Below are 27,896 nucleotides of genomic sequence, written 5' to 3' on the forward strand. Positions count from 1 at the left end.
CATGAAATTAGTCAAAATTGGCATCTTCTGTACGGGACCATTGCAAAACTCTCTCGTTTCCGTTATTTGGAACACGTTGACTACAGAATTTTCTTTTATTGCTTTATTCCTCGTTTTCCTGTACTTTTTTTTCCTTTTTTCGAAATAAGACTGAATAATTTATTAATTCCAACAAAATGTGATTAAGATTAATCCTACAACTGTATTTATCGAAACAAAGCTCTGATTACATAAAACATACACATTAAAAACACTATGTGCACACTTTTCTACTTTTTGGCAAATGTATTGAAATTAATGAGCAGTAGTGTATGAAATCAGCTTCAAAGAAGAAATTAGAGCATTTCGTATTGCTATTTTAAATTTGTCACTTCTCCTTTTTACACAATTGATTTAGCAAGTTAAAATCAATTGTAACACGAAATTGAATTTATTGTGACGTCTGGTTAAAATTAAGTCCTTGAGGGGCTTTTTTTTTGACTCAGAGTTGTATTTAAATATTTTAAAAAGAAAAAAAAGGTTATTTGGATGGAGGTTAATATAAAAATTGGTTACCGTGTCGGCAAATTCTGCTATTTTCAGCATCAAGTACCACCATCCTAGACTGACCATCTGGATAAAAAAAAAAGAAAGAATATCAAGTCAGTAACATTCAGAAAAGTGACTTACATAGCTTCAACACAATTATGAAATGACTGTATCGTTTCGTATTCTAAAAATTGAGAAGAAAATAAAAGCAATGTAGTTAAATCAGAAGAATTCATGAAGCGATGTGTGACAAGTGGTCGTTAACTTACCTATAGAGTTTGGTTCCAACTGATCTGTCGTTGAGCTTATCGATTGTACTTACGAGGCTCATTCAATAATTACAGAGACAAACTGACTTGGCGAAAAAACCGTTCATTTCTACAAAATAAGACTTCTCCTGTTTTCTAACATAATCCCCATCAACATTTATGCCCTTGTCTAGCTTTTTTTAACCGGCTTTAAAGAACTCCTTGTCTTGGTGTTGGAGTCAATTTCCCAAACTTCTTGACATCCTCGTTATCCAGAAACTTTTTCAGGTCCTTCCTTCCTCAGTGGCACGACAGCCCTGGGTGGGCCCTGATCTTCTCAACAATTTTTTTTTTCAGGCGTCTTTTTTTTTTTTTTTTTTTTTTTTGGCCATGGCTTGCCAATTCTTCACTTTTATGAAAGAAAAATCCTTATCAAGGCAATCAACCCATCCGAGGTTATGTCGACCCCTTGTTCTAACTCCTGCAGGTTTAGCCAAAAAAAATGTTGTTTGTTGATCGTTCTTTATTTAATCTTATAACGTGGCCAGCCCATTTGGATCTTTGAATTTTTATAAATTTGACCACATCAGGATCAGTTCCTTTAAAAGCATGATACAACTCTAAATTAGAGCATCCGTGCCAATTTTTTTTAGACCGGCTGCAAGGAACTCTTTGTCTTGGTGTCGGAGTCAATTTTCCACAAACTTCTTACATCCTTGTTATCCAGGAACTTTTTCAGGTAACCAAACAAATAAAAATCAGAGGGTGCTAAATCGGAGCTATAAAAGGGATAAGGCAGTACCACCGAGGGAGGTATTTTATCAATGGTTTCACGGGTTAACTGAGCTACGTAAGGACGTGCGTTTCCTTGCTGGAGAATCACACAGTAGTGGCAGTTAATTATACGCTACAATTCAAGTTTAAAGCGAGGAAGTTGAAACTTCAATAGGCAAAAATATGTTCATCAGACACTGATACTCGACCGCTTTTGAATAGTTCTAGCCACTTGTAAAAATTTCTACGGTTCATACAACTTTCACCATACACTTTAGTCATTCAAGAGTATACATTATCTGGTTTTTACCTTCAGCAATAAAAAAAACAAATCACTGAACGTTGTTCAATCAATGTAAAATTTTCAAGAAGTTCCGACATTGTTTTACTTTATTTTGAGGTTCTAAACAGAGCAATGTTGATCAATTAGCTGATTAGAACTTATTCCATTGTTACCGATTTAGGATCCCAAAAGCATCAAACTTGTGCAACTAATCGTCTTCTCCCCACAGCAATTTGTCTGTTTAATTATTGAATGAACCTCGTAGATCGAAATGATGGAGAAAATAAATTGATGCTTAGGTCGTGGTTCTCTCAAGAGGGTCTGCTAAGGGGCACCTCAGTAAGTATTCCACGGCAAAGAACGGACCAGAGGTGGGGGAAAAAAAAGATAAAACCCCATTTTCATGAATTCGTTTTTTAAGCTTCAAAAAAGCTGAAGGGCATATGCGCAGTGGCGTAGCCAAGTTTTCATTTTGGAGGGGGTCCAATTGTATATAAAATTTGAAAAGAGAGAAAACCCAAGCCCAATAATAGGTGTCCCAAAGTCCAATTTTGCTTAAAATCTTCTACTCTAATAAACCAATAATTTTGGTTTTTTAAACATCTTTTGTTATAATAAACAAGAAGTTCCGTCTAGAACTAAATGAGCCTACTTTCCCGTATATCCATACTGCTTTCTAGTACCTGATCAATATTCTCAAAAATAGCTAAAATCGCAAATTGTTTCAAACATAATTTTTTAATACTTTAAGCTGATTTCTAGGAATAAAATATGCCTTACTCATCTAAAAAAATAGATACGTAAAAATAAATAAATAAATAAACGAACAAATAAAATAGCAGCACCTTTTAAACAAAGCAGCTAATGCACTTTTATTTTCCATTAAAAAATAAATAAATTCTTTAACCGCTCTCAAAACGCAAAAATAATAATTAAAAATAAGCTCATTAAAATAAATACATCACATCAAAAAAAAAAAAAAAAAAAAATCGTTTCTTTTTCCCCAGTTGCCAAAAATATTTTTTTTAAATGAATTAATGCACTTACCAAAATAAATAAAAACAATAAAATATCAACTTAAAGAAATAATTTTCATCGTCAAAAAAAAAAAAAGTTTGCGCATATTTTTATGTAGAAACATTAATGACTTCGAGTTTATCCGCCGAAAACTGAATACCTAAATTAAAACTTTAGAGTGGAAATAAAAACAAGTCATATTAACAATAAATATTTCACAGTTAAAACCATGGCTGCGGAATTGAAGTCGGAGTCAATCTCATTTTGAGATAAAGAAGTCGGAGTCGAATATCCAAGAATCAAAGTCAGTCATTTTCCCTCCGTGTATAAATTTTTGTCAAAGCTACGAAGTCAGAGTCGAAGTCGGGGGGTCGGATTAATTGTCGGGCACAATAGTCGGAGTCGGAGTCAGGTGCCCCTCAAAATTCTCGGAGTTGGAGTCGGAAGATTGTCGTCAAGAGCTATTTCCAACAAAATTTGTTTGAAGTAAATCCGCCTTCAAGTGCGGAATCTACATTGACTTTCAGTTTCCCCGTAGGCGCTAATGTTGAGGGATTTGAACTGTTCAAAATTGAACGGAAAATTGTTCAAATCAAAAAGATATCTTATATGGGTCATTCTTCAAAAAGTGTAACTTTTCTGTCACACGGCTTTTACAGTAAAAACTTTAAAGGACAATTCTTTTAATAATGATTTTTAATTTCATTAAAAATATATCTATTTAAACCTGCCAGCAATTTTTGAATAATAATTTTTATTTTAGTATATTTTTGGTTCACAACATGTGAATTTTCACCTCCGTGGCATGTCACACACCTTGTGTGGCTGTTTATGTTGCTTAATAACTAATTAAAAGTATTTAATTAAAAGTATATACTTATTTACTGATTGTTCCTTTCACAAGTGTCTCAAATACTAATTTTTTAAGTATATTAATTTTTTTTTAATATTGTGTTTTAGTTCGTTTTAGTGTTCCTGACTAGTGTGATCAAGAGTTCAGATCCACCGGACCTAGTTAAACAAATGGCCCTGGAAACTATACATAATATACCACATTTCTCCTTGAAAATCTATACAGATGGAAGCAGGGGAGAAGATGGCGTTTCGGGCAGTGGAGTATTCATTCCTACTCCCTCTGGGGCCTTGGAATTTAAAATCAGAAACCCGAATTTCTGTTCAGTATTTAGATCAGAACTGATTGCTATCAGGAAGGGTCTGCAGTGTGCTGTTCAGCGGGAGGAGTGTTTCCAGGAAATCTGGATTTTGACTGACAGTCGTGCCTCAATTCAGCACCTCGCTAATTGGAGTAATGTGGGCGACAAGACCAGCCTGGACATTCTGAGTCTACTACATACTCTTTCATCAGGACATACAATTCACTTTCAATGGATCCCTTCCCACGTTGGAGTTGAGGGTAATGAAAGGGCTGACTTTTTGGCTAGATCTGCTGCTGCGGAGGGTGTGAGCCCTTGTGGAGATCTTACTTTCAGTGAGATCTCCACAATTTCAAAAATGGAGCTCAATCGCCAATTTAAAACACCTCCCAGACACGCCTGGTATTTTGCAAAATGTCCTGGTGAGTCCTTTAGACTCAAGGGTAGACTCCTCCAGACAACATATTCGAGATTCCTGAGTGGCCACACAAAAGCTCTTAGATTCTCTGGGAACATCAAGACTTTTCCGGAGTGTCACTGGTGCTCTGCTGGAGAGGTTTCACCTGAGCACATTCTATCTTGTTTGGGTTTTACGAAGGACGAGGTCCTTAGTGACCCATTGCTGTTCTTGGATTTTTTGCAGATATTTGGATTCATGGGGGTTGTTTATCATTGCTAAACATGCCCGAGATAAGTCAAAAAAAAAAAAAAAAAGTTCGTTTTAGTAGGATAAGAAGTCACGTCACACAACAAATTATCACCTCCGTTACCTAAACTCAAAATGTAATTCCTCGTTGAGATGTGGAAGTAATGACATCAAATTTTATTTTCCGTGATGCAAGCGAGCCCCCTTGTTTATTTTCAGCCATAGTTGAAGTTGTGAGATTTTTGTTGAAAAACAAAAAGATAGATTTTGCTTCAAAAACTTTGTGTGGTTATTCTGACTTTTCACTTCCGCGAACTTGAATTTCAGGACTGTAAATTAATATAAAGAAAAGTGAACATGTTTTCATATGCTTAACATTTGCAGATTGTAGCAACGAAGAAAAAAAAAATCCCTGAAAAATGTATCTATTAGGCCTATATTAATGGAAAGTTCCTCACCTCCGCGACAGACCTTATCAATGTCATTATTTCTAAGGTGAAAATAAATGATGGAAGAGAAATAAATCAATAATAGGCATTCTACCAAAATTATAAATTGCCAGTATATCCTCAAATTTACTAAATACTATTTTTAACATACCTTTGAAACTACTTATTAAGCCGTACTTTAATTAAGAGAGCTTAATATTATATACCCACTAATCATTAAAATAGCTGATTGTCTGCACAATTAACAAAATTATTACTTTGATATTAAATTGGCCTCGATTTTTAAATCTTAAAAGTTCTTTTTTTTATTTCTATGAACAAGGCTTTTTTTTTAAAATTTTTTTTTATGAGTAAAATAATTGGAATTTAGCTGGGCCATTGTTTAGGGTTACTTCTAGTAGATAACACTTTCATGTAAGAACGAAAAAAAAAAAGAAAAGTTTCAAAATCGAAATATATTTGCTTTCTAAAGTTAATTTTTTTGTTGAATGACTCATATACATATTTTTTATCAAAAGCTTTTTTCTAAAAAAATTCTATTGAAGCAAATTCGCCTCTAAGTTCGGAATTGCTTTGAATTTCCCCGTTAGAGCTAATGTAAAGTTTTTTGAATTGTTCAAAACTGAACGAAAAATAGTTCAAATCAAAAAGTGAAATATAGGAATGAGGTGTCATCGCCGAGATCTTTCGAACAAAAAAAAAAAAGAATAAATAAATAAATAAATAATAATAATAAAAAATGTTCGAATCGAACTATTTACTCAAAAGTTATAGAAGAGGGGGGGGGGGCAGACAGACAGACCGACAGACATTTTCCCCCATCTCAATACCCTACTTTCCAATTTTTAGTTTTTCAATATTTATTTAATTATGATTTTTTTTTCTTTTTGACTTTTTTTTAGTTTTTCGCGATATTTTCAAGATGCATTAAGCCTTCTTTCAGGCTTTTTTCCTCTTTCTAGGATTTTTACTGGAAAAGTAGGCTAAAAATGGACATTTTTTTTTTTTTTTGAATTTGCTTACTCATTTCGGAAAGTATCTATATCCCCTGGACCCTCTCCTTGGCGACGGCTCTCCGCATGCAGAATTATAAATCAAAGGGGTCTGGCAACAAATGCGGAGGTCAATAGGTACATTATACCGCTTTAGGTCAACTTATATTTAATTGCCAGAATAAAACTTGCCAAAACCTGGTGATTATGCCAAAATCTACAGTCATTAAAGTATTCCTCTCCATTGAACGTCTACTTCGGTTATAAATGAATTTGTTGAATAAATACAAGATTATTAGTACAACAGATTCACGTAACAGTGGTACTAAAAACGTATTTCAGTTTATTGGAAACTATAGTATTTGATCTTTTCCAGCTTGTATTTGATCCTTTGCTTGATATTTTAACACTGTTTATTAGATGCACTTGATGTGCGCAGTTCGCACTGGTTAAAAACCAGTAAAACAATTCAATTTTTATGTTATAGAGAGACGAGGGGGAGCAGCTGGGGGGGGGGGAGAATCACGGCACAGTTGGTGTGTTGAAATTTTTTAGGAGGTGTTAATGGGTAGTTTCCACTTTTGGGGGGAGCTTCGTGGAATTTCGGAGAAGGGGGGGGGGAGGGATGCGCCATTGCGCTTGCGAGCATGAGAATTCCTATAGAGAGATATGTATGTGTTTGTATTCAGCATTTGTTTGGAGACACTAGGTTAACCCATCAGCGTCATTCGATCCAAATTTGCAGTTATGCTATAAACATTGTGAAACTCGAATTTCTCTCTGCAATAAAAAAGACAATTAAGTCAAAAATATTTAGAGCTCTTAGTTTTTCTTCTTTTCATGAACTGGGACCTTTTTTTGATGGTTCCTACCAGTAGTAAAGTCTAATAATTCGTCCTGCGAACATTTCAGTGTCTGTAAAGCATCTTCCATTGTAAAAACAAAAGCTTCTGAACCTCTATATTTGACAGACTTGGACAGATCATCCCCTTTCCGTCATCTGGGTCTTGGTATCTGCCAATAAACAGTTCGAAGCACGCGAACTTGCGTAATAGATTGAGTAACATTCTTAGAAAATGGATTTCGTTTAGGGCATTACTCACGGCGCTTTAGAGTCCTCGCACGAATTCCCGCGCTGTTGACCTTCTGACGATGCGGTGAGAACTGTAGCGAATGTCTGTTACGCGCAACTTGCCAAGCGACGACAATATCCTCCGAGTCGTGATGTATCTTCATGTGGGAGATCACATCCAGCCTGTATAAGAGAGACAGCAAAATGGAATTTTGGTGTTTGCGTGGGGGCTCTTCTTCGTACGAGAAAGAGAAACCCAGTTGGGAAACCTGTTACAGAACAGCAGAAATTTTGTTCGTCGCGATCCGCTTGTCCACACGAGCGTTCAATGTGGTTCCTCTCCTTAGTTCTGCTTCATATAGGATCATTGAGACAATCAGCAACTAGAACACGAAACTGTCTCGTCAATCACATCTGTGAACATTTTGAGCGTTATGGTCTTTTGCACGTATTGTAATAGTAACACTTGCTTACTTACTGCAACAGATAATTGTTATGGATATCACACCAACAGTTAGGGTTCATCTATTCTGTGTCTTCTCAAGAGATAAGTTAGCAATTTGAGCGTTTCAAGAAAGTCTTTTGCACCCAATCCCAAAGCAACACTAGAGTACTTACTAAAATAGATTGTTGTTATGGATATCACACCGAGAGCTACGATGCACCCATCTTCTGTCTCTTCGGGAGATAAGTTAGCAATTGAGCATTTCAGGAAAGTCTTTTTCACCCAATCCCAAAGCAACACTAGAGTACATACCACAATAGATTGTTGTTATGGATATCACACCGACAGCTAAGATACATCCATCTTCTGTCTCTTCGGGAGATAAGTTAGCAATTTGAGTATTTCAGGAAAGTGTTTTGCATCCAATCCCAAAGCAACACTAAAGTACATACTACAATAGATTGTTAATATGGATATCACACCAACAGCTAAGATACATATCCATCTTCTGTCTCTTCAGGAGATAAGTTAGCAATATGAGCATTTTAGGAAAGTCTTTTGCACCTAATTCCAAAGCAACACTTGAGTGCTTACTACAATAAATTGTTGTTATGGATAGCACACTAACAGCTAAGATACATATATCCCCTGTCTTGTCAGGAGGTATTTTAACAATTTAATCGTTTATGGAAGTCGTTAGCGTCCATTGCAATGGTGACACATTGCGTTTTTACTACAACAAAATGCGTGAGGACAGAAAAAAAAAACAGCAATAGCAACAGAATGCTCCGATGGATATCATTTTAACCGCTAGGTTTCGTCTATTGTGTGTTTCGCCAGCAGATGCGTTAACAGTGCAAGCGTTAATGAAAGTCTCTTTATGACCATAGCAATAGTAACACATTCCCGTACATACTGAAATATATTCTTATTATAGGCATTCCGCCAGCTGCAAGGTTTCATTTATTTCAAATGCATCTAAGAACAATCAAAAGCTTATTATTTTCTGACCATCACAAAACTTTCTTATTTATTTATTTATTTATTTATTTTTTCTCATTAATTGCTCGGATGTTACGTAGGGGAAGGATGCCGTCAATGAACCACATAACAGTTTTTGATTTGTTTAGAAAGTAAATCGAACTCAAATTTTACGTTAATTATAGGAACAACTTCGCAATATATTTCTCTTTTAATAATAATATCCACTTTCATGAAAAATATACGCAATAAGGAATGAAAAGTAAAAATAAATATTTTAGCATGTGGTTCATTCATGGCAACTGCTTGCTATGGATGGACCATCGAGTTTCCATCGATGGACCACATTCTCAAATTAAAAAATCAATGCGTAACTTACAGATATTTATAACAGGCGACCAATAAAAACTACAAATAACAATAAGTTATAGAAAAAGAGGTTTGTTTTCTAAAATGTTTTACTTTCGGATAAGAGGAACATAAAAAAACCTCAGCACTCACACAAGAACACAGCTGTTGTCATCACACCTCGTTCAGCACTTGATATTCTCCCACCCTGTACTACACCATTCTTTAGCTAACATCTTTTTTGGCATCTTTTGAACTGTTGGGAGTTTCGTTAAATCAATTTTGAAAATTTTTTGTTCGACGCAAGATTGTACTTGCGCTCTAAAATGTCAAAGAACTTATTGACCATTTCATTACTGAAATCATAAGCTTAAGTCTCAAACTACCAGAGAATATAGTACTAACACACTTTTTGTCTTAATTAATTCTGTGGGACATGGTATTTTTCTGAGATTCTTGAAAAGCCAATTCCCCAGTTTTTCGGAAGTAATTCAAAAAACGTCTTCTCTAGTTTCAAAATATGATTTACTAATGATATTCCTATTTCGGAGGGCTTTTTTTCCTAAATTTCCAATGCGTGACTGAGGTAACAGTAGACCGTTTTTATCTTCCATACGACTGTTTAAAGTTGCTTTCAGGACTCTATATTGTCGGCAGACTTCGTTAAGGTACGTGCCACCATTTCTGTAAGCTACTCCGTAGCACGTTACACGCTCTCACTTTTCCACTGGCCATATTTTACTAATTCCGAAGCAGCAAAAGTATTTGAAACTGTATTATTATGTTTTAAATTTTTAATCAATTTTATGCAGAAAAAATATAATGAAGTTAAAATTATAATGAAGTAATAGAATTTTCATGAAACTCTGAGTAACTTTTTTTCATTATTATGTTTATTTTAAAACAATTGAGCAATTTCCAAAGCTAATTGAGCTGAAGTTACATTAATATTTGCGATTTGCCATGAATGAACCACTTTGTCAGGTGGTGCTTTCGTGAAAACACCTAGCGGTCCAAAGATAGCAACTGCGTCATTTTTAATACTCTTATAGGTTCAAAAAATCAGTAATCCAACGTCAGAAAGCACAAATATTGCAAGATATTGCAGACACGTGTTTCGGTGTTACAAGGAACACCTTTTTCAATGCAAAGAAATGTGAGCTTCTGGATGAAAAGTCATCCGAGAAAAGCAACACGGTGGAACAGGAGATAGTATAAATATCAAAAACTAGAAATTAAACAAAACAAAAAAGATAAAATGACACCATGGAGGCAAAATTTATTATATAATTCCATCAGGAAAAAAACCGTTAAGTAATAAATTTTCCAAGAAAACCCATAAACAATGCAAAAAGTCCAAAAATGAAACCACTCTGAATAAATTAGCAATAAATTTACCAGCGGGAAAAACTATGTATGAAAGCAATGTATCAAATGGAGAAATGCATTTAAGAACAAAGTGAAGGACAAACATATTGGAATTAGTTAATCACCAAACAAAATAAGAAAGCAAAAAATGAAAAAAATAAAAGTAAGAAATGTACGACGTTTACATAAAAAATAATATAAAAACTAAACCAATTTTAACAAAGGAGTCCACACAGAAGAAAAATAGGGAATTGCAGTAAGATCATTGACTAAATTAGAACGGTTCCTCAGGATGTGGAAAGATTCCCAAAAATCAAGATCCAACGAATTGGGGCATTTTTGGATAATTTGATAAGAGTTAAAATCAAAAGAATGATTTGATTCCCAACAGTGTTGGGCAATACTGGATTTATTCAGCTGTTGTTTCCTCACATAGTTTTGATGTTCTTTTAACCGAAATTTCAAAGAACGGCGGGTCTGTCCGATGTATCTGAGTCCGCAATTGCAAACAATTTTATAGATCCCACAACAATTAAGAGGATGAATAGGATCTTTAAGAGAAGAGAAAGAAAGTTTATTAATAGGAGAAAATACCACTTGGAATTGGAATCGCTTCAGAATCTTAGCAACCTGAAAACTAATACCAGGGAAGAAAGGCAGAACAACTAAATTCTTAGTGTTAAAAGTTCTATTAAGAGCAATATTTTGAGATTTTTTGCAAAGTTTTTTATAAATGGAATCAACTAAGGTGGGCGGATAGTCTCTATCAACAGCCACAGCTCTTAAATAGTTGAGTTCCGCATTAAGAAGCTCAGGTGAAGAACAAATATTCATTGCACGATAAACAAATGTGTTGAAAGCTGAATATTTTTGATTAGGAGGGTGAGACGATAATCTATGTGGAGGTAATGAAACAGCAAAAGGTTTGCGATAAACTGTAGTTTCAAAACCGGACTCAGTTCGAGAAACGAGAACATCCAGAAATGGAAGGCAATTATTCTGTTCTTTTACACAAGAGAATTGAATATGAGGATCAATGGAATTTAAAATAGATAAAGCATCATCAATGCTTAGTTGATCGTGATTCATAAGAACAAAACAGTCATCAACATAGCGAACATAGAATTGAAACTGTAGTTTCTGAAACAACTTGAGCTCAAAGTAATGCATGTAAATATCACTAAGGATGGGGCTAAGTGGGTTTCCCATTGCCAAACCATCCGACATTGTATAAAATTTAGCATTAAAAACAAAGGAACATTGCTTTAGACAAGTATGAGTAAGGACAACTAAATCCTCAATTTCCTTAGAAGTAAAATGAAATTCAGACAGTCTACTCTGAAGGCATAACAATGAACCCTCGACCGGAACGTTCGTAAATAATGAGTTCACATCAAAAGAAGCCATAAAAGAATTATTTGGAACGCAATTCTGAATTTTTTTGACAAAATCGATAGAGTTTTTTACATTGAATACATTATGACTCATAAGAGGTGAAAACACAGAGACTAAATATTTTGCAAGTTTATAAGAAGCCGTACCAATATTGGAAACAATCGGCCTGAAAGGAATGCCAGCTTTATGTACCTTAGGTAAATCATAAAATCTAGCGCAATTAGCAATAGAAGGAATAACAGAGCGTTTAACATTTAATGGAATAGACTGAACAGACTTGACAGCAGAAGAAATAGCCTTTAACTCATTTTCACTCGGATCTTTTGAAATCTCTAAGTATGGACCAGAAGAAATCAAATCATTAGTTTTGTCAACATAAGATGGTTTGTCAAGAACAACAATTTGACCACCCTTGTCAGCTTTGGTAACAACAATATCTGAATTAGAAATTAAATTCTTTACAGTACGACTAACAGTATTAGTAAAAACGGGATTGGAAATTCTAGAATTAAAGTCCACATTAGAAGCAATAAGATGCCTAACGCAATCTTTTAGATTGGATGATAAGGCACTAAATTTAAAAGCTTTCTCAATAGGAGCAATAAGCTTAGAAAAAGAAGGTTTGCTGGCCAGAGCAAAGTTATCATTGCATTTCAGAGCATTAATTTGAGAACTGTTTAAAGGAACACTTGAAATATTAACGACAACATTTTTATTTACCACTGGTAACCTTTTGCTGTTTCATTACCCCCACATAGATTATCGTCTCACCCTCCTAATCAAAAATATTCAGCTTTCAACACATTTGTTTATCGTGCAATGAATATTTGTTCTTCACCTGAGCTTCTTAATGCGGAACTCAACTACTTAAGAGCTGTGGCTGTTGATCGAGACTATCCGCCCACCTTAGTTGATTCCATTTATAAAAAACTTTGCAAAAAATCTCAAAATATTGCTCTTAATAGAACTTTTAACACTAAGAATTTAGTTGTTCTGCCTTTCTTCCCTGGTATTAGTTTTCAGGTTGCTAAGATTCTGAAGCGATTTCAATTCCAAGTGGTATTTTCTCCTATTAATAAACTTTCTTTCTCTTCTCTTAAAGATCCTATTCATCCTCTTAATTGTTGTGGGATCTATAAAATTGTTTGCAATTGCGGACTCGGATACATCGGACAGACCCGCCGTTCTTTGAAATTTCGGTTAAAAGAACATCAAAACTATGTGAGGAAACAACAGCTGAATAAATCCAGTATTGCCCAACACTGTTGGGAATCAAATCATTCTTTTGATTTTAACTCTTATCAAATTATCCAAAAATGCCCCAATTCGTTGGATCTTGATTTTTGGGAATCTTTCCACATCCTGAGGAACCGTTCTAATTTAGTCAATGACCTTACTGCAATTCCCTATTTTTCTTCTGTGTGGACTCCTTTGTTAAAATTGGTTTAGTTTTTATATTATTTTTTATGTAAACGTCGTACATTTCTTACTTTTATTTTTTCATTTTTTGCTTTCTTATTTTGTTTGGTGATTAACTAATTCCAATATGTTTATCCTTCACTTTGTTCTTAAATGCATTTCTCCATTTGATACATTGCTTTCATACATAGTTTTTCCCGCTGGTAAATTTATTGCTAATTTATTCAGAGTGGTTTCATTTTTGGACTTTTTCCATTGTTTATGGGTTTTCTTGGAAAATTTATTACTTAACGGTTTTTTTCCTGATGGAATTATATAATAAATTTTGCCTCCATGGTGTCAGTTTATCTTTTTTGTTTTGTTTAATTTCTAGTTTTTGATATTTATACTATCTCCTGTTCCACCGTGTTGCTTTTCTCGGATGACTTTTCATCCAGAAGCTCACATTTCTTTGCATTGAAAAAGGTGTTCCTTATAACACCGAAACACGTGTCTGCAATATCTTGCAATATTTGTGCTTTCTGACGTTGGATTACTGATTTTTTGAATTTTCAGCACAAAGGTATTTATTCGTTATTTAGTTGGCTTAAACGGGCCGTACGTTTGCATTCTACTTTCTTTTCTTTCTTCTTGCCTTGAATTTTTGGTTGTATTTGTTATATCTGGTAGTTTTTGAATTTTGCTTCATTTTTCTTATTTTGCCTTGTTACTGTTTTAATTTGATTTGTATTTTTGATAATAATTTGTTCTTATGTGCTTTGATATTTTGTTTTTGGAATGTCTCAAATTAATAGGTTTTGCAATCTTCGTATTAAGAAGTTTCGCTTTTAGAACCACCTAAAATTTCTTCAAGAATGTAGGCGCAGGAAAGTTATTCCGAATTTTATTTCTTTGAAATGTAACTTACCACGGTCTGTAAAAATTGATAAAGTTTTTTTTCGGTCGAAATTGGCTCTACTTAGAGCTTTGATCCAAGAAACTAGGAAACGCCTCTCGTTTATTGAGCGTGAGCTCTATGATTTGCATCTCTCTATTTCAAATTCTATTTCTGATTTTGATTATGTTGATAGAACTTCTTGGTCTAGAACCCTTCGTTCTTCGGAGAATCATCAAGTTGTTTTGAAAAAGAAATTAGCTAAACTTTATAGAAATTCGAAAATTGTTCCTTCGGAAAATTTACCAGTGGTAAATAAAAATGTTGTCGTTAATATTTCAAGTGTTCCTTTAAACAGTTCTCAAATTAATGCTCTGAAATGCAATGATAACTTTGCTCTGGCCAGCAAACCTTCTTTTTGTAAGCTTATTGCTCCTATTGAGAAAGCTTTTAAATTTAGTGCCTTATCATCCAATCAAAAAGATTGCGTTAGGCATCTTATTGCTTCTAATGTGGACTTTAATTCTAGAATTTCCAATCCCGTTTTTACTAATACTGTTAGTCGTACTGTAAAGAATTTAATTTCTAATTCAGATATTGTTGTTACCAAAGCTGACAAGGGTGGTCAAATTGTTGTTCTTGACAAACCATCTTATGTTGACAAAACTAATGATTTGATTTCTTCTGGTCCATACTTAGAGATTTCAAAAGATCCGAGTGAAAATGAGTTAAAGGCTATTTCTTCTGCTGTCAAGTCTGTTCAGTCTATTCCATTAAATGTTAAACGCTCTGTTATTCCTTCTATTGCTAATTGCGCTAGATTTTATGCTTTACCTAAGGTACATAAAGCTGGCATTCCTTTCAGGCCGATTGTTTCCAATATTGGTACGGCTTCTTATAAACTTGCAAAATATTTAGTCTCTGTGTTTTCACCTCTTATGAGTCATAATGTATTCACTGTAAAAAACTCTATCGATTTTGGCAAAAAAAATTCAGAATTGCGTTCCAAATAATTCTTTTATGGCTTCTTTTGATGTGAACTCATTATTTACGAACGTTCCGGTCGAGGGTTCATTGTTATGCCTTCAGAGTAGACTGTCTGAATTTCATTTTACTTCTAAGGAAATTGAGGATTTAGTTTTCCTTACTCATACTTGTCTAAAGCAATGTTCCTTTGTTTTTAATGCTAAATTTTATACAATGTCGGATGGTTTGGCAATGGGAAACCCACTTAGCCCCATCCTTAGTGATATTTACATGCATTACTTTGAGCTCAAGTTGTTTCAGAAACTACAGTTTCAATTCTATGTTCGCTATGTTGATGACTGTTTTGTTCTTATGAATCACGATCAACTAAGCATTGATGATGCTTTATCTATTTTAAATTCCATTGATCCTCATATTCAATTCTCTTGTGTAAAAGAACAGAATAATTGCCTTCCATTTCTGGATGTTCTCGTTTCTCGAACTGAGTCCGGTTTTGAAACTACAGTTTATCGCAAACCTTTTGCTGTTTCATTACCCCCACATAGATTATCGTCTCACCCTCCTAATCAAAAATATTCAGCTTTCAACACATTTGTTTATCGTGCAATGAATATTTGTTCTTCACCTGAGCTTCTTAATGCGGAACTCAACTATTTAAGAGCTGTGGCTGTTGATAGAGACTATCCGCCCACCTTAGTTGATTCCATTTATAAAAAACTTTGCAAAAAATCTCAAAATATTGCTCTTAATAGAACTTTTAACACTAAGAATTTAGTTGTTCTGCCTTTCTTCCCTGGTATTAGTTTTCAGGTTGCTAAGATTCTGAAGCGATTCCAATTCCAAGTGGTATTTTCTCCTATTAATAAACTTTCTTTCTCTTCTCTTAAAGATCCTATTCATCCTCTTAATTGTTGTGGGATCTATAAAATTGTTTGCAATTGCGGACTCGGATACATCGGACAGACCCGCCGTTCTTTGAAATTTCGGTTAAAAGAACATCAAAACTATGTGAGGAAACAACAGCTGAATAAATCCAGTATTGCCCAACACTGTTGGGAATCAAATCATTCTTTTGATTTTAACTCTTATCAAATTATCCAAAAATGCCCCAATTCGTTGGATCTTGATTTTTGGGAATCTTTCCACATCCTGAGGAACCGTTCTAATTTAGTCAATGATCTTACTGCAATTCCCTATTTTTCTTCTGTGTGGACTCCTTTGTTAAAATTGGTTTAGTTTTTATATTATTTTTTATGTAAACGTCGTACATTTCTTACTTTTATTTTTTTCATTTTTTGCTTTCTTATTTTGTTTGGTGATTAACTAATTCCAATATGTTTGTCCTTCACTTTGTTCTTAAATGCATTTCTCCATTTGATACATTGCTTTCATACATAGTTTTTCCCGCTGGTAAATTTATTGCTAATTTATTCAGAGTGGTTTCATTTTTGGACTTTTTGCATTGTTTATGGGTTTTCTTGGAAAATTTATTACTTAACGGTTTTTTTCCTGATGGAATTATATAATAAATTTTGCCTCCATGGTGTCATTTTATCTTTTTTGTTTTGTTTAATTTCTAGTTTTTGATATTTATACTATCTCCTGTTCCACCGTGTTGCTTTTCTCGGATGACTTTTCATCCAGAAGCTCACATTTCTTTGCATTGAAAAAGGTGTTCCTTGTAACACCGAAACACGTGTCTGCAATATCTTGCAATATTTGTGCTTTCTGACGTTGGGTTACTGATTTTTTGAATTTTCAGCACAAAGGTATTTATTCGTTACTCTTATAGGTGTTACTGCTGTGACGAATCATGATGAAATATGAAGTGTGGAGGATTGTACTTGAAAAGGCACTCTTCTATTTTAATGTTCACGTTTAATTGATCAGTGATATTCAAAGCATGTTATAACTAAATGAAAATCTCAATAATTAGTAACATAATGGTAGAAATCTTATCTGACCGATTAACGATATGATGAAGTAATTTTAGCTACTTGACGACTCTGCAGTAGATTGTTTTCAAACAAAGGAAGGTACTAAAACTGATTACGCGTCTGTACAAACTCTGGTACGCGAAATATCTTCGCAGTCTAGTCACGGAACCGGTTCACTGACGGCAACCTTCCCCTATAATAAAAACTGCTGAGTTTAGCAATCACGTTGAAAATAGCAGAACCACTACCACAAAAGTTTTTGACTTACACAACAGGGAATACACCTGAGTCAAAACAGTTCCTTAGTATCATAGAAAATAGAAAAATACAATGCAGGGCGTATCCAGAGTGGGGGGGGGGGGGCTGACGGCCCCCTTTTCTTTTTCTCTTCTTTCTTCTTTTCTTCTTTCTAATGAGCTTATGGATCCTTAAGCTCATTACTTTTTGCTTTGAAAAAAGCGTTCCCTGTAACACCGAAACACGTGTCTGCTGTTATTGGCGATTTGTGCTTTTTTGACGTTGTTTTTTCTTACTTTTTTAAATCCTAGGATGTCTACTTCACAAATGAATGAAAGTTATTAAAATAAATTATATTTCCTTGGGTCTCGTAAAAAAATTTAATCCGGCAAAGCCACCCAATATATTTAAATTAATTAGTTGACCATTTCCCGTCGCTGATTATATTATTACTTCTAGTTCAAGCTGTTCTTCAGAGCCTAATTTTCCGTCGCACCTTCCAGAACAGCCAATCTGGGACCGGAAGCAGAAGGTATCTCAGATACATCTCAGTCTCAGCCTTTTTTTTAAATGGTCGATTAACGTTAGAAGAGGCCGATCGCGCACGGAACACGATTACGAAAGCGACGTTTTCATTCTGCCACACACGCAAGGGCAAACTACAAGGAGATTGCTATCTTGTTTTCAACAAATATAGAGAAGAAAATAAACGCTTTCTCTCTCTGTGCTTCAATGGGACGATGGTTTGACGACTTAGGTGGGCAGCAGGTACGTATATACAGGGTGTTTCAAAAAGAATGACCCGAGTTCTAAAAATCACAACTAATCAGATTTTAATCCGTTTCATTAAATAAAGGTATCGTTAGAATGGGGAAAACCTCGAGTTTCATGGATTTGCTGACAGGTAGCACTAACTCTCTTTCTTCGACCACCATTTCAGCGTTTGTGAAAATGGCGACTGCACACCAAAAACCGTAATGTGTTCTACTTTTCACGAAGTGCGAGTCCATAACAACTGGTCAGCATAATTTTCGTCGAGAATACCCTGGTGTTGAACTTCCTGCCCCGAAGAACATTAGAAAATGGTACAAACAATTCTAAGACACGGGTTGTTTGTATAAGCAGCGGAAGCAGTCGATGCAGACATGCTTGCAAAAGTTTGGGATGAATTTGACTATCGCGTAGACATATGCCACACATCCAAAAATGGACATTGTGAACACTTTTAATTTTGTATGTAAAAAAAACTTTATTATTATCCATGTAATATAAAATGAATCTGAAGTGTCTATTTTCAATAGTAGTCGAAAAATTAGCATATCAGCTGAACGAAGAGGCAGAGCGGATAGAAAGACCAATCATGAGATTAAGTAAGGTGATGTACGGTAGCACATGCGCAGATATGCAGGCAGACGTAATGGGGGAGTGTCTGAGTAGTATAAAGCATGTTGTCGGTGTAAGATCAGTATTTCTGGCAAAGAGATTGCACGCCGTATAGCAGTTAAAATCACACCGAATCGCTGCCTCAGCGAGAAATGGCGAATACTCAATCTGTTAGACGACATCTGGATGCTTTTACCCGAGATCGAATCATTGGGAAGTCGGAGGAATACCGCAGTGTGACAAGTGTGGCTGCAGAGTTCGGAATTGCTCACAGCATCGTTTCACGACTTTGGAGACAATTTCAAACTACAGGAACAGCTATCCGGGGGTTCAGTAGTGGTCGTCCATAAGCTGGACAACCGATATCGTGTTTTACCGTGGCCAGAAGACTGCACGGTGGTGGTCTGTTTGCACGACGCCCTATACGGTGTGTACCTCTAACGCCTGCCCATCGGAGAAGGCGTTCTCTGTAGTACCGGGAACATCGGAATAGGAGAGACAATGAATGGGGACGAGTACTCTTTACAGATGAGAGCAGATTCAGTCTGAATAGCGATTCTCATCGCATACTCATCTGGAGAGAACGGGGGAGCCGCAATCATCCCTTGAACATTATTGAAAGGGACAGGCATGGAGGTCGTGGTGTTCTCGTTTGGGGAGGCATCATGCTTGGTAGTCATACAAACCTTCACATCTTAGACGCAGGTTCAGTCAACGGGACCCGTTTTTTTAACGAGATTCTTCTTCCATATGTGCGTCTTTTTAGAGCCGCTATTGGTCCGCAGTTCCTTTTCATGGACGACAACGCACCATGTCATCGCACAGTAGCTGCCGAACAGCTCCTAGAGAGTGAGGATATTGAACATATGGATTGGCCGGCACGATCTCCGGAAATCAATCCCATCGAGCATGTATGGGATTTTTTAGTCAGACGCTTGGCAGCTCGTACCTTACCACCAGTAACGATTCGGGAGCTTCGATTGGCGCTGCAAGACGAATGGGCAGCCATGCCTCAACAACTCATTGACACCCTCATTCTCAGCATGGGCAGACACTGTGACACCTGCCTAGCAGTCGGGGGAGATCATATCCCCTACTAAAGACCGGATGTTTCTTGCTGGATACCCATCACAGGGATGTTTCGGCCTTCAGTCGCATTGCGCTCCATGCTACTTTTTCAATAAAGCTTCTTTTTATCCCTCTGATTTCTCTTTTAGTAAGTGTTGCTTACATTACACATGTCCTTAATTGGGGATCTTACGGTATTAAATGTGTTGATTTGGAAAGCTTTTGTACAAAGTTATGTTGAAAAAACCGTCTCGTCCTTAATTTTTGCACACCAGTGTATATATATATAGAATAGCTGGAATGATGAAATATTCTTCAAGTAATCAACGCACAAACTCAGCACAAGATTTAACTGCAATTTAAATATGTTTCACGTTTTGATGCTAAAATGTTTTTAATGGTAGGCGTGCGAAGTTGGAGAAAATGAAAAACATTAATCAAAAAGCATTGAAAAATTCAGTGAAAAAATGAAGTAATTAGTTAATGGGTAGTGAGTTGTCTTATCCTCAGAGAGCAGGAGCAGCGGTTGTATAATTTTAATTTGCAGGTTTCAAAAGAAGTCGGCTGAATGGAAGTCAAAAAGGATAATTAAATTATGTCAAATACGACAATCAAGAGTACGGACAACTAATTTTTACTTCCTTTTACAAAAAAGGAAGTATTGTATTCGCGAAAAAAAATTCACTCAAAAATCGGCCTTAATTTCCATTTTTCTCATCCCCGAATGAATGTTGAGTTTTTTTTTCGACCCGACCACACGTGGATATATGCCTAGGAACCTACAGACACCCGAAATATCCATTTTGACGACCCCTGAGTTACTTTCAACGAATTTTCTCGTGACGTCTGTATGTACGTATATATGTGCATATGTGCATATGTGTGTATGTGTCTATGTGTGTATGTATCTCGCATAACTCAAAAACGGTATGTCCTAGAAAGTTGAAATTTGGTACGTAGACTCGTAGTGGGACCTAGTTGTGCACCTTCTCTTTTGGTTGCATTCGGATGTTCCTAAGGGGGTCTTTTGCCCTTTTATGGGGGGAAATCATTGTTAATTTCGATGTAAACTCAAGTGGTGTAATAATTTGTCGAACAATTGGCAATATATCGCCTTTTTTTGGTCGCCACGATTTGCCGCCAACTTAACTTGGCGACAAATTTGGGGATTTTTTTTTTAATTTGGTTTTAATTTGGCCATTGTTGGTGACATGTAGAGAGTAAACAATTGAATCACATTAAAATATCCAATAATGGGTAAATGACATTAAATTGGAGTAAAAGGAAGTCATGTGATGCACACATCAGCTAATTAGAATAGGATTAGTACAGTGCATTACGCACTGTTTTCATGTAAAGGCAGTACATATCTAAAGTTTTCCCGAACACCGCTTAGCAAAGTATTACACGTATAAAATATTAAAATCATCCCTCTTATACTGTTTTCGAACAGTGGTTAATAATGTGTTGTCCTAATCATTGATTTTGTTTCTTTATTTGAAAATATTCTATCTGAAAGGAACGACGAAAAAAATTGATCCGTATAAAATGAATTTGTCTCCAGTTGATGCAAACCTAACCTGTCAGAATTGTGAAGGGCTGCAAAGACCTTTAACACAGCACTACGACGCAGCCAGGTTAATGAGCTAAACTATAGCAACCTAAAAGAAGGATTCAAATAGGATATGCAGCACATTGTCGTTGCGTGGTATTATTTATAATAATAAAAGAAACACATGATCGACACTTTTGCTGACAGGTACTTGACTCTTTCGTAGCCATTTCAATCAAATGGTCACCTATTGGCGACTGTCGAGCTTTAATCTGTAGTATTCCATATTAACTTCCCCTTCTATATATGCATAGCAGTGGCGGATCCACGGGGCGGGGGGGGGGGCGATCGATCGCCCCCCCCCCAAAAAAAGATTGTAAATTCAAAAAATGTTCGGGAAAGGTCACAAAACTCTCCCTCTCCCCCCCAAACACATCATAAAAAATCACCTACAATTGTATTTTTACGACTTCAATTCCAAAAATTTTCCACGGGAGAGTCCCTCAAATGTCATCGTTAATGACGGCCTTCAATTACGTTTTCAGAATTTCAATTCCGAAAAAATTCCTGGGGAGATCCCCCGATTCCGAGCAATTCCCCTAACATCAAATAAGATTCACTAACATTACGTTTTTGAAGCTTCAATATTGAAAAGTTGAGGTATTGCTCCTGACCCCATCCCTTAACTTAGCGCTGCAAAAGATGACCAAGCATCGCATTTCAAGGCTTCAATTCCTAACAATTTCCAATGGAAAGTTCCAAACCCCGTTTCTTACCCCTGGTCATAAAAGATGTCTTACAACTGCGTTTTCAGGACTTCAATTTCGAAAAATTTCGGGTGAGGAAACCCCATCTCATTCTTTCCCCATCTTTCAATATCATTCAAAGATCGTCTAAAACAGCGTTTTTGGAACTCCTACATCGAAAAGTTTCTAGGGAAAAGTTCTAAACCCCATGTCTTCTGCTACGTCATCAGAGGTGGCCTACAATTGCGTTTTTAGGACCTCAATTCCGAATTTTTTTCGGGGGAAAATCCCCAAACACCCTGGTTTTTAGCATCACTAAAGCTATCTAAAATTGCATTTTTGAAGCTCTGATATCAAAAAACGACTGGGGAGAATTCCTGAATCTCATCTTTGCCATTCAAGAAACCAAAGACAGCAAACAACTGTGTTTTCCAAAATATACCCTTAAATTTCAAAAATTTTCTAGAAAATTTTTTAGAAGCAATTTTCACCCGTCATACCTTGACGGGTGATTTTCTAGTTAATAATAGTTTTAAAACTACGTTTCAGATGATGCATCTTTCATAGATCAATCTTAGCATAGTCGCTTTTCTTGAGTGGGTGGCGATATTCAAAAAACGTGCGGAGAATAGCAACTGTAAGTCACCAAATCACACCTGTTGCTTTGTGTGATTAGGTACGTGATTGACCTACTCTTTGGGTGATGACTGCAGGTGTACCTTTTTTTCATTTAATTTAAATAAATTATCTCACCTGGAGTACTCTCGGCTCATAACCGTAATCGATGGGCTGACAGAACCAGCTGAATTTGCCCCAAGGAGGGATGTAAGTAAAACTGCCACCCTAGAAAAAAAAGAAAAAAAAATGGAATAAGAAACGTAATCGGTAAACACCGACCTGCACCTTGACATCCGAAGAAATAAGTCGTAACTGGGGAATGCATCCTCTTTGCGAGTGATAAAATAAAATATGCAAGCATCATTTTTATTATTAGCCTCAGTTAATTGCTTCAGTTGCTGGAAATGAGACGGAACGAATGTGAAGAGTGAACTTTTCATTGTTGCGTGGTTTTTCGAATATCACCTAGAGCAGCGATAAAATTATTTATTGGCTACCTATTTTCACAAAACTTCCGGTTATGTGCCACAATTATACAGAATTACTATAAAAGAATATCCCGGTTTTAAAAATTTATATTTCATAAACTTTTACCCTTAGCACTATAAATGATACATAAAAATAAAGATAAACTGCTTTTTTTTAACGTATGTAACTACTTAAACGTGCACGTTCCGCACTAGCACAGCCAGAAATTCCTTCTGAAGGGTGTGTTTTGGTCACAACAGTTCTTACACGTGTATTAGCTACTGTTTTAGGGCTGACAACAAGCTCTCTGGGGTTAGGGTTTTTTTTACCCCCAAACACACCAGGCCCGGATCTAGAAATTTTGGACTCCTTTGCATCAAATCTGTAAGGCCACTGCCCATTTGAAATAAGTTTTACTGCTATTTTTTTCAATTTTTTCTTTCAATTTCTTGGGCCGTTGGGTCCCTTAAGGACGTGCCCCCCCCCCCGCACTACGGGGTTTGCAGGTACGCAGATCCGGGCCTCTCCCTCCGGGAGAGGTCAACCACCACTTCGATACACCTCGATTCCACAACGCTGGATTGGCCGTGCAAGTGATGATGATGTACCCTTTATGCGTTGGCCAGCCTCATCCCCAAACTTAACCCCATGTGATTTTTTTATGGGGTTTCGTCAAAGACTGTTTATACGCCACCATTGACTACAACATTGCAAGAACTGAAAAGTCACATATGTGTAGCATTACGAAAAGTTGACAGTGGAAAACTCCAAAATGTATGTTAGATGTGTCGCGTTGCGAAAGGCGCACATTTGTGAGTTAAAAAATCTTGGACAGTTTATCTTAATTTTTAATGTATCATTTATAGTGATAGGTGTATTAATTTATGAAATATATATTTATAAAACCGGGATATTCTTTTGTGCTAACCCTGTACAGTGGGAACAATGAAAAACGTTTAGCATCAGTGTAAGTTTAGGAATTCTAAAACTAAATAAAGTAGAAACTCAATCTTCCGAAGTAAATAGTGATAATCGATTTCGAAGAATCGAAATTTTTGGATAATCTGGAATGCTTTTCAGATTAAGTTAAATACATAAGCTATTTTCTATTACAAAAGCGTGTTTTGTAAAGCTAACACTCATAACTACTGTATCTAAGCGTTTTTCGTTAAATAATAAAATAATAACATACAAAGAAAATCCAATCCGAAAAAAAACCCCCAGAAAACAAATACTGAAAGAGAAAAAAAGAAATAAACGAAAATGATTTGAAGAAATTTATATCATTATTACCGTAGATAAGTGTTTGAAACTAAAAAACAAATTATTGTTGAGAGCTTTAAGAACCTTGAAATTTTTCGTGATTTTATTTGCCATATAAAGTTGTAAGCTACGTTTTATCTTATTTGGAACTTTCTTGAACATTTATGTTTCTGGTTTATCATTTTTTTGTGATAAACTCAAAAGTTGCAAAAAAAAAAAAAAAAAAAATAAATAAATAAATAAAAATATTTTCGTAAATTTGTTAGTCACTTTTAAATTTGTAAACTGTATTTTTTATTTTTTCTCCTTTAGTCATATTTTTAACTGTTGTTTTTACAATGCTGCAAACATAAATGTGTGCTGTTTATCACTCACATTTGTAAGACTCTTGATATGATGTGTGGAGCACGAGGATTTATTTTGTATTTTTTTTTTTTTTTACAAAAAAAAAATAAATAAATAAATAAAAAAAAAAAAATCCCAATCAGAAAAAAAATTTACGAATAAAATAAAATAAATAAGTACACTGAAAGAAATCAATATGATGAGATTTCTAGTCTGTAAAAAATAAATAAATAAACAAACAAATAAATAAATAAAGCCCTGGTAATTAATAAAATAATTTTTAGACAATGAATAATGCTATTTATAAATTTGAAAAAAAAAAAAAAAAAGCACGTGCTAACATAAAATTACAGAGAATAAATTTTACTGACTACGCTGCAATGGACCACGTGGTTACGATTTCCAATCGCAAAAACAACAGAATTAAAAACGTTAAGACTGCTCAGTAAAATAAGTAAGCATTCTTGGTTGCTCAAAAACCTTCTTTCGCTGATCATATTTTGAAACTTCGGATGCAGAAACAGGGGTTGATCCAGGTTTTATTTTTTGGGTCCCCATTTTGTGAAAAAGCAAAATATTTTTGTGGAATTTCGTTTTTTTTGTGAAAAAGCAAAATATTTTTGTGATTTTTTTCTTTATTTTTGTAAAAAAGACCTTCTCGTGCTTTTTTTCTTGGAAAAGATTATATTAAAGCATTTTTAGCTGTCGTATCGTTATAGAAAAGCCCTAGACAGGTTTCAGGGGTGATTGCAAGTTCTTGAAGAATACCTGAAAGCTGTCAAGAGAAAATGCGCTGGGGGAGGGGGGAAGTAAGACCCTTAACTTTTTATTCGTAATTTGACACATACATTACATTTATTGCTTTTTACAAATATACATATGCAAGGCACACTTTCTTAAGGTGAAAGTCTCACAACAGATTTCCTGTTTGCCTCTCTCAAATACTTTAAGAGCAATAAAATTGCACATGCTGCTGAACGTAATGATAACTCCTAATAAATACAATATGAACAGACTCAAAGATATCACATATTTCTTAACACAGAAGTGAAACACTCATTAAAGTTTCCATGTATGTGTTTGAAAAACTAAAAAGTAATTAAAACCCAAAATAATACTGCACCAGAATTCAGCGTTTAATTTTTTGACTTTTGACGTTCTTGGGCAGTTCTCAAAAGGTGGGAGCAAACACAGACTTCAACTTTGAAGCTTCAACACCAAATAACTTTCATTTTAATTAACTCTAAAATTTTTGAGGTAAATTATAATGCTGTATAGAGACAAGAATTGGCATAAATTATGGAAAAAAAGCTCTTCAAATGCCCTTAAAAAATATTTTTTTGCTAAATGGCACAATTTTGGACATACCAAAACGTTAACTGAGCAAATGTACCATTAAAAAAATTTTTTTTAAATTATTTCCATACGTTTCAAAAAAAATTAAAGGCATGAATCTTACACTGAATAATTTTTTGTTAATATTTTACACAAATAACAAAAGTAAAGACAGATTATTTACTTTGTAAACGATTTTAGAAAAAAGTAAGTTTGAAATTTGATGCATTTCCAAAAGTTGCGATCTTTACAATGCTGTTATTTAAGAACTAAGTATATGATGTTTTCGTTTTAAAGGTATTTATCGATCATCAGAATCAGTTTTCAATTGTTTAAAAGTGTTTTCATAAGCTTTTATGCAGTATCTTAGAAGAAAAATAATTTTTCTTAAACATACATGTGAGATGTCCAAATGGCATTACGATCTTGACGCCGATAATTCTGTCCGTTTATTTATAATTTTTTTATAATCCACTGTCTTCTAACATCAATAAAAAAGATTATTATGATGTTATCTTCTGTAATCCATTGGTATTTTGCATAATTAATACGTTACACATTGAACAATACATAAATTACAGTAGAAACATGGCTGGTTATGATCGAACAAAAGCCATTTTACGAGAAAATTGCCAAGCAAACCTCCGTTAGCGACAACACAGTATACGAAAAGCTAAAGGTTACCAGAGGGGGATTCCAGTTTGACAAATGTAGTTAATCGTCAGCTGCACCAGTTTTGGCGCCTTTATCACCTGCGCTAGCATTTTTTTTCCCCGCCGCTTTTATTATTTTAGATTTTTTTTTCTCTTCTTTCTTTTAAACATAATTTAACGATCTCCAAATAGAAATACGAATTTCTTTTTTCAATAATTTTTTTTTGACATCGTTTTAATTCTTATAACATTAGAAAAAATATTCATTATTAAAACTGATGTCATTTTTTACATTCTTTCTTAAAGCATATTTTCTTTATTTTTCCTTTAAAAATATATATGTCGTATTTATTTGTCTCTATTCTTATTCCTTATTTGTCCCAATAAATCAAACTACAAGTTTGTATAATTATTTCAATGAAGCTTTTTTCTACCTTTCATCCACTTCTTCAAAATCATTCCAAAACTTTATTATATGTAAAGAGCAGTATAACCATTCAAGTACTTCATTAATATCCTCTTTATCATTAAATTGCAAAATTCAAAAAGTAGTAAATAAAATTTTCATAGGAAAAGTTAAAAATCAGATTAACAGTTGTCAAAAATGGTGAAACTTACATTATGATGATGTCCAAAATCCGTTACCTACAGGACAACAATGTCCAAAATCTGTTACCTACAGACTGCTGATTTAATTTGCTAATTAACAATTTTTACAAATACCTGCTGTCTTTTCATGTTCATATATTGTGTTCTAGGTATGCATACTATAGAATAAAAGCAAAATTGATATCAAATTCGAAAATTTTTGAAATTGCTCAAAGTTAACTTTTTTGTTCCCACCTTTTGAGAACTGCCCTCTTACAGAGTAGGTATTTCGTTTAAAACTTTACAAGTTAATGATGTTAATAAATATATAAGAAATTTTATTTGTTTGCCTCTTAACAAGGTACAGTAAACATTAAAGATGCGAAAAATTCGTTTACCATGGCCGATGTAAGGAAATTAAAATTAAGATCTTCAAAACAAATAAAAATATAAAAACAGCATGTAAAATAATTTTATTTTAAGTAAAGTTATTTCAGAATTGGATTTTGAAACTCAACACAGATTAATACTAAATATATATTGCGTAATCAAAGTAAAATTTAAGATTTTCCTGAAAAGAAGCTACCAATCACAAGTGTCCCTCTCCCGTCCCCCCTCTGACGCTCTCAAGCAAAAACACCTCACGCAGCAAGCAAAAAGATAAGATGGGGGAAGGTGGAAGAGGCTCCCGCGTAGATGCGTACATATTTGCGGTTAAAAAAT

The 27,896-nt window shown here is 34.8% G+C and overlaps 1 protein-coding gene across 1 annotated transcript in view; it reads right to left on the reverse strand.

Annotated features, from left to right (window-relative positions):
• LOC129224407 (elongation of very long chain fatty acids protein 7-like) overlaps positions 1 to 27,896 on the reverse strand; it is an 88,591-nt gene that overhangs the window by 12,238 nt on the left and 48,457 nt on the right. The window contains exons 4-5 of the mRNA XM_054858856.1: positions 22,657 to 22,746; positions 556 to 612 (exon numbers count right to left, since the gene is read on the reverse strand). Coding sequence (XP_054714831.1) covers positions 556 to 612; positions 22,657 to 22,746 — 147 coding nt within the window. The remainder of the gene's footprint in view (positions 1 to 555; positions 613 to 22,656; positions 22,747 to 27,896) is intronic.

This window comes from Uloborus diversus, chromosome 6 (assembly GCF_026930045.1).
Source record: "Uloborus diversus isolate 005 chromosome 6, Udiv.v.3.1, whole genome shotgun sequence".
Lineage (NCBI taxonomy): Eukaryota > Metazoa > Arthropoda > Arachnida > Araneae > Uloboridae > Uloborus > Uloborus diversus.